General features: G+C 47.5%; 1 protein-coding gene across 1 annotated transcript; it reads left to right on the plus strand.

The window, feature by feature from the left end:
- Positions 1-2,772: 2,772 nt before the first annotated feature.
- LOC149352722 (cuticle protein 10.9-like) lies at positions 2,773-7,969 on the plus strand. Its single transcript, XM_089577241.1, has 4 exons — positions 2,773-2,843; positions 3,836-3,925; positions 4,635-4,974; positions 7,239-7,969. The coding sequence occupies exons 1-3, from the start codon at positions 2,829-2,831 to the stop codon at positions 4,944-4,946; spliced, it is 417 nt and encodes a 138-aa protein (XP_089433367.1). The 5' UTR covers positions 2,773-2,828; the 3' UTR covers positions 4,947-4,974; positions 7,239-7,969.
- The last annotated feature ends 584 nt before the right edge of the window (positions 7,970-8,553 follow it).

The following is an 8,553-nucleotide window of genomic DNA, read 5'->3' on the forward strand; positions in this document are numbered from 1 at the left end:
GAGCCCAGGGGGTTTGCTTCTGAGCCACACTGTGTGGTTCGTTATGCATCTCCAGCGCTCCAAATTTCCTCAAGGTAAGATGATTTCTGGTTCTGTCTCCTCCAATGGGTAGGGCCGCCACGAATGCTTCAGGAGTCCCACTACAGGGCTTAGAAGCAAACCCCCTGAGCTCTAAACTTTTGACAAAGACTGTACGTAAGTACATACGTCCCTGAAGTCTGCTTTGTGGGAGGCGGGCCACCTTCCCACCGGATTGCGGACAACCTGCCAGGTGTGCAACTCCTGGCAAGCCTTCACCTGGGTGAAGGCCCTCAAGGTAAATGCCTTCAGAGTAAAAGCTTTTTCGCCAAAGGCCTTTGTGGTAAAGACCTTTGGGCCAAATGCCTTTAGGCCAAAGTCCTCTCGGGTAAAGGTCTTAATGGTGAAGGCATTTGCGGTAAATTCCTTCCGGGTAAAGGCCTTTAGGTTGGATGCCTTCAGCACGTAATTACCTTAAGTGCCCACCGTACACAGTGCTACTGCACACTATTCCGCGCTTAGCCATGCTAAACCATCTGCTACTTTCTATTACTTATTTGAGTTGTTCACGGCGTCAAATAGATAACCAAGGGAAAGCTAGTGCACGTGAGCAGGGGTTCAGCTAAGATTCCTGTTTTGTGGCGGACGTTTCAAAAATTTGCTCCAGGAGTTAGGGTAGGACTACGGGAGGCAACCGCAAAGATACATGGAGGCACGGCTGGTGCTCCATTAAAATTTATATGAAAGAAAAGTGAATGGGGAGGCTTTGCGGATCACTGATCTTGAGAGTTGGTTAGTGGCCTTTATTCAGGGTACTGAAAAGTAGGATTTCACAATCACATGAATCGACGAGTGGCTCACGAAAGGAATTTTCGAGCACATGCTGTTTGACCAGACAACAGTAAAATAATAAACTAAAATCATTTCATTAACTGTTTTGTCACTGCAGTCAGTGCGCATATTCATATTGAAGGCTCAAAGGAGGTCGTGCTCCTAGGCTAATCTATTTGGTGGGATTGTCGCAGCACGCCCGTTTCCCGAACTATGTGCGTCCAATTTTCCAGTCCAGTCCAAAATGGGTTTAGAAATATCCACGCCAAACTCCATCCCAGTATGACGCAGTTGTGCATGCCGTTTCGTCGGTCAACGGCTTCGGGTAACGGATAGGCTGATGACTGTAAGCGTTTTACTTTGGGCCTGCAAAATCGAAGAACCAGCAGAGGAAACAGCTGGGTCAGGGCAGGGATGAACTTCGCATCCCCCGTCCCTGTGATGCATGCGTATTTATGCGGATTTGTAGAGAGATATCTCGCAATGCACGTGTGCTGCGAGTATTTAGAAAATGGGGTAGTCCATGAATACATGAGGACCCAACCTCGGAGAGATTTTAGAGCATATAATTTTTTTTTCTCTCTCTCTTTCCAATATGAACACACAGGCTCACTAAAGTGACTAAACAGTTTGTTATTGATTTTAACTAATTGCGAGCAAAATGACTACAATTACTCTTTGTGTCCGCGTGTTGGCATAATCGCATCTTCTCTCGCATATTCTTATCGCATAAGCTCATCTCGGCATGTGTGTTCTGCTCATCGCTTCTTTTTAAAAACCGTGGACGCCTAAATTTGAACACTTGTATAAGCACGCTTTGATGTCTGCGCATGCTCACACGCGTGAGAACAGCGCCTTTTAGTTAAGCTTAGAATTACGCAGACGTTAGGATAACAAGAGGTTCGTCACTCCATTGCCAACAAAATAGCCAAATAATCTGCGAATTCATCGGTCAGTGTCCATTGATGTGACGTCTGTGGCATAATTGAGACTGAAGTGTGTAGCAACGATGTTTCAACAAAAAAAAAACGAAAAAAAGAAGAAGCACAAAGACACCTCCCAAAGTTCTCATGTTGCAACTTGTCATTTGCCCTGTCATGCAAATCGTATCTCTCTCTTGTTTTCATGCACGGTTTCCTTCAGCTAAGCGACAAAGCCACCGCTTGGTCACCTCACTGATTGAATGACAGATTTATCGGCCAGGATTCCTAGCTTCGTTCTTCTCAGTCACACCAGTAGTAAGCTAAGAGTGGGCCGTGCGTTCAGTGCACCCATGTGAGCAACAACGTGAGCAGTAGCCCTTGGGAAAAGTGGATATTCAGCAACTAACGAAGCAGACCGGCGATGCGAGGCACCGAACTGTGGCGATCTTCGGAGCGCGCAAAGCTGCGGCGTCGTTCATCGAACGCTTCCTCCTCTCGGCGCGCGGCCAGCCATCTACGACAGGCGCGCATCGCTGATGCCGCGGACAAAACGGTCGCGGCCGCAAAGCAATGGCTAAGCACGCGTGTCGTCGTGCATGTTTACCATCGGAAGCGGAGCAGTGCGCTGCGGCGGTCCCGCGCCGCTTGCCTCTCCCTCTTCCTGTTCGGCGCAAAGCAGGTAATGCGCACCTCATCTCCGGCCAATCTGAGAGAGGGGGCGCTCTCCGCTCGAGTTGAGGCGAAAAGGAAAACAACTTGGGAAAGCGGGCGTAATGGTGAGAACCGTTTGAAGAAAGAGTTTAATGCCGCGCAACAAAGGCCGGGGGATTACAAGGGGACTCCCTTTTAATAACCTCCGCTAGCCTAGATACTTTTTTTCTGCGCTGCCGGATTGGCCCGTTCCGCGGCGAAAGTAGGTGGGCGCAGCACCGCCCGGAAATGGCCGTATAAAGCAGGCCGCTGCGTAGGGTCACTCCCCACCAAGCAGTGCACCGCCGCCGCTCGCCTCACTTCGCTCGATCAGTGCGCACCGCCGCCGGACACAGAGACGCTACCATGACGCTCGCACCCGTGAGTAGCGCCGCTTCAAGGGCACGCGCCGTCCCCGCCGGGTGGCCCGTGCCGCGAGGGCCGGCCGTTGCTCTCCGCCGGAGCCGCATCGGCACGCCGTCGCCGCGTGGCCACTCGACGGATGGATGTGACGACGTTCGCCTTGCTTTTGCCTCTGCGACGTGAAAGGATATGTGGCGCTGACGCGAGTTCATTCGCGGCTGCGACGTCGCTTAACTGAACTTTCGTGCGTTGCTCCCGTAGTACACCTCTTTCGTGTCCGGTGTAGTAAGCCTGGTGAAAAATTATTGGGTTGTTTGAAGCAGCCTGATAATTTGACGCTCAGCTCCTGCTCATCGAGACCTCATTTTACATTTGCTTTCGCCATTGTCGCGTTATCTAGATAAACGAGCCTGATATGAGGAGAAAATTCGAAAGAAGAGTAGAGGAGAGGGGAGGGGGGAGGATTATAAGCGGTGGCTGGCCGCTCTTATTATGTGGTAACTTGTAGTCAATTGTTGAATAACCTCTTTGACTCACAGCGTTTCCTGGTGCGGGTAGTGGGTAGGAAGCAACGCTAATCTATGGTAGAAACGAAGAAGCTAGAGCTTTTATCCAACCGGTAACCTTCGAGGATTACTTGGTGGCTTAACCATCGCAGCAGACTCACACATCAACTTCGATCTCGATATTGTTCGCGTGAAGTGTGTTGAAGCGAAATTTCCATGCCTGACTCGTGTATTTTCTTTTTCTGCTGACGACAACCAGAACTCAACACAGCATGACAATGTCGGTATTTGTTGAAATTTTTACTTTCCCCTTGCCCGGTAGGCTGTGAAATTGGTAACAGATTATCCTGAAGAAGTCTGACGAGTCATTTTGTTTGATAGGTTCTGTCACTTGTGACAGATGAGAATTTCGGCGCGGTACCTTAGCGTACTGCTCTGTAAGCAGGAGTTTTATGTGCAGCTCTCGTGGTACACTCACTTGCCCATTTATGTCCTGTATTTTAGGTTGCTGCCTTCTTTGCTCTCTTGGCTCTGGTGAACGCCGGTTACCACGGACACCATGGAGGACACAGCAATACCTACAGAAAGCAAAACGTAACTCTTTTTTTTCTTTCTTCGCGGGATACCAGTGCTGTGTAGTGAGGACCGAAGCAGCAAAGCAGGCGGTAGTGTTGGCTCACCTAAAGAAGGATACAAAAATTAAGCTGTCTGCATTTCTAGTCTTGATTTTTTTCTGCTATTGGACTGTTGCAAAAGTTTGCTACTACCAAGCCTTAGCTCATAGTACGTCAACAAAGTGGAATGACGAGGTGCCACTTCGACTAACTCGGCTGGTTTTCTATTCGCTATAACTACTCTCAGTTTGCTCAAAAAGATGTCAACCCATTGGTCGTGCCAGGCAGCAGGAAGCACTTCGATCTGTGACAGTGGCATAAAGGCTATGCATTGCTCCATAGTGGCGACGATGGCACAGACAGTAGTAACAGCTGCCGCGGGGGAGTTTAGCCTGGCAAAATGGGAAGGCAGGTATCCTACCTTAGGCGCCCTTTCACTTATAATGGTAGTTCAGCACCTGTCCATTAAACCGCTGCCGCGATGGAATGGTACTTGTGTATAATGTTCCTCCACTGGCAAAGAACTGTATGTTGTACATATCGTGGCTGGTGCGGTAGGAATAATTCCGAGTGGTTACTCTACCTTGAGTTCTAGGACGCACCAGACGAGGGACAATGAGCATTAGGGAAATAAAACTTGTGAACATTGTCTGCTCGTGCCTCACTGTGATCTCCCTGTGCTCTACCAGGACTATGGCGAGTACACTTTCGGCTACGACGTCGTCGACGGCTACGGAAGCATTCACGGCCGCCACGAGACCGGTTCGGCGTACGGCCCGGTGGTGGGATCCTACTACCTGGGCAACATCGACGGCCGCCACCGGCAGGTGCACTACGTGGCCGACAAGTGGGGCTTCCGCGCCATGGTCAAGACCAACGAGCCCGGCACCAAGACGAGTCTTCCAGCGGCTGCACCATACCACTCGGCCAATGGGAAGCACGTGCCCGCGTATGGCATCTCCGGCTACGGCCACGGAGGTTACGGCGGATACCACGGCTAAACCAACAATGGCAAAGGGGCCCCAACGAGTAAGCACTGCGATGACAGCGCTTCCCTAATTTTCGCGTAGCACACTGTAGAACCGGAACGAAGGAAAGCTTGATTCACACGCTTGTGTTCCGAATCCATATAACAAAACTTGAAGAGGATAACTTTATATTTAGGCTCACCCCATGAAACACTATAAAGAAAAGCGCTCAGTATCGAACTGAACCATTTAAACTATAGAAAGGTCAAGCTTTCAGCAAGCAGCCTTACTGGCAGCTGCCCTTTGCATATTGCGATTGCTTAACGCATACCTGCTTCTCCTATAAGTCGTTGGGATTTTTGTGATAGCACTGAAGCTTTAATAAGTTTTCCATTTTTAGTAAATATAAAAAAATGGCGTTCATAGCAGCTTAAAGACATGTGATTTGTTTCGGTTCAGTTATATATAGCCTTTCATATGCCACATCAACTGTTTGGCAACTTGTAACGCAGCATATCAATCATCATCACCGTTACTCTAATAATGTTTGACTAAAAGCGATCAGCACAGGATTCATAACTTAAATATGGCTATACGGCAAGCTTCTTTAGCTAGAACAGATCTGAAACTCCCAACTCTCTACTCATTTTCGCGAACTTCCCTGATGGCACCTGTGGAGGGACAGTACGAAGGGGACTATCGGCCTCTAAGTATTTGCGGCTAATGAGTTAAACGGCCTACCTCGGAGCTACGAGGCAAAAGACAACTGAGCCCTATTGGAAAGCAGGAGCTGTACTGTGCACAAATATTTTGCAACGAAAATGTTTGAAAACACCAGATTAAGCTTTTACGCCTGGCTACTGTCTTGAAATATGCTTTCTTTAGAATTTCTTTACGCTTTCTCTGCACTCAGGTTAGCCTGCAATGAGATTAAGTATCTGCTCACTATTTCGTTCATTATGCAGGGTGAATACGATTCGTCCGATGGCATGCGAGTCAAACCTGAACAACATGCAACATATATTTCCTTAATATTTTGTCCATTCTGCATACTTTTTCTGTTTAGAATCTAAGCCTGCAAAATTACATAATTCCTCACATACAGAAAGAAATTCGTACCTACAGGTAAAACCTGGCCTTCAGTTTCGACGGTTTCATATGGTATCTCAACGGCATGTGCTCTGGTAAAACATAACAAACCGTCTCAACTTTCTGAGGTTGCAATGGTGTACGTTCAAGTGCCGAGATGATAAAAATCATTCCTTTAATGCGATGCTTGTCCGTATCTCACCAGATTATCTGACTTTTTCACGGTGGTTAATCAAAATTGTCGCGTAGTAAGTTTCAGGTCCCAAAAATACAGAACTTGTCGTGATCTCCGACTGTCCTTTTCAGCCACGCTTTGTCGTTTTATTCCGTACAGTGGCCACCAGAAAGCGAATTTGCAAGCGAGCGTTGATGAAATTTTCAGTTTCTGCAATTGTCTAGTTACGTTTTTTTGTGCGAAAGCATGCTCAACAATATTATTTTAATGATGAATATTTTCCTGGCATTCGATCATATTTCGTGACTGGAGGGGTCACACGTAAGGGTGCAAGGTTGATCTCTTCACGGCGAAGTACAACAAATTGCAAGGAATGATTTAGGATTAGATTCATCTGTTGGAAAGGCGTACAGCTTTCTCCAAACCTTGTGGTTCACAGTGGACACAGGACCGAACCTGACAACAACGTTAGTCCTTTGTTAATTCCTGACTATTTTCCACTGCAATAAGAAATTCCTGCGTGATTCTTAAAAGAAGCTCAGCATTTAGATGATCTCCTGTATGCTCGACATAATTCGATGCTACGCGCCCATACGCTTCGGCCTCAAGCCCTTTCTATGCTAACTGGCAGCAGCATGTCAACTCATGCGAGGGAGTGCAGTCTCGCAGGCTTTTCATTCTTTCCAAACATGGGTTCGAACACGCAAGGAGGCGTCGTAATAAGGTAGTTTTTGTCTAGATTGATGCATTATTGGGCGTTCTTTTACGGCGCCACAAAACTTCTGGTCTACTTTTAGAAAGTGTCGTCCCTTTCTGTCTCAAAGTCATTCAAATAAAGATCATTATTAAGTGTTCCTATCACCTCCTATATAAAACTACCATCAAAAGCTTGCCTCGACTGCTATCTGTCGTTCACTTTTCGCTCGTCCCACTCTTGCGGGACAGTGCATAATCTCTGATCTGAGTAGGGTTTGCCCCCGTCGCCAGTCGGCGCGTTGAGACGTTGGTGGCCCCTTCAGAAAAAACACTGCAGACGTCAGACGCCGTTTCTTTCGCCTCAGACTTTTCCAGATGCCATCCGCCCGAGCGCCTGGAGCAAACAAACTGCCACCCACGGAGGTAACGCAAGCAAGCACGACGCCCGCCTGGCGGATGGCCTTGTCCCGGACGACCAGTGCGGCTGCCTGCAGTGTTGCGGCTACATGTTTTCTCAGAAATGCGACCATAATAGGGAAGTGCCTGAAGCAAGCCAAGCAAAAACGCATATCGGCCCGAAAATCTTCAGCTAAGCACTTCCTTTGCTGAGGTCAAACCTGCTTGTTTTTAATTTTTACGAAGCTATTCATTTCAGTGTATTGGCCCAAAATCGACTCAGCACCGTGTAAGTGCAAGGTGCACTTGTAAACGATGTTAAAGAGAATAAGTAACTGCGAGAGGTCAGCCTGTATAGTTTTCTTTCATTCGCTTGCATTGTCAGCCACCACGGAAGGTACATGAATTTAGTGACCTCCTCATTAGGCAATAAGTTTAGGTAATTAGACGCTTCGAGTGTTGATCGAGGTACCGTATTCGAATATGAAGCAATAGGAAGTGCGACAGCTTGTTTTCATTCAAAACATAAATATGAAGGACAATGCGGCCGGCAAAGGGACAGCTTTTAACAAAATACACGGAAGAAAGCTTTCGGTCTGGCCCATTGTGGAGCGGTGCGCCCTGGTGCTAAACCTAGCCCAGGTGCTAATTGTCAACAGCTGGTAGAGGTGGTGCTCATTAAACAGCTATGAGCAGTACCTCCCAAATATTCAAGCTGCTCTTCCAAAACTGCAATTTTCTTTTTTGGATGAAAGCAAGGGTTGGAACCACTTAATTTTATAATGTACCCTAAATTATTTTAAAAGTTTCTTAAATTATGTCAGTGAGGCAATTGCGGTGCTCATTACTTCGATGTTTATTCACTGCCACCTGGTACGAGCCTAATTATTTTAAAATCAATACTGCAAGATTTCGTCGGCACTTCCTTTCCCACTTGACTCCACGTTAGGAAACTATACGCGGTTCCATGTTTGCCCAGCTTACCTTTTATTTCATCAGAGAGTACGCGAGTTGTAAATACGTTTTGCTCGTCTTCAAAAGTAATGGGGACGTGAGCACATTCAGCCCTTGAGATCCCATCCTTTTGTGCTCAGAAATTCGGCGAGGCCGCAGCGACCGTGATGTCTCCCCAGCGGCGACATCACCGGCTTTCACAGCAGCGGTATTCATTGTGTACATGTGTATAGGCGACTCTCTTCAATGTTTGCTTCTGCTTGTAAATTTCTCATAGTTTGCTTGTGAATAACCAGCCAAGTGTTTGCGTAAAGGCACGAGGTTCGATGC

This window comes from Amblyomma mixtum, chromosome 3, assembly GCF_055824585.1.
Source record: "Amblyomma mixtum isolate Tamu chromosome 3, ASM5582458v1, whole genome shotgun sequence".
Classification (NCBI taxonomy): domain Eukaryota; kingdom Metazoa; phylum Arthropoda; class Arachnida; order Ixodida; family Ixodidae; genus Amblyomma; species Amblyomma mixtum.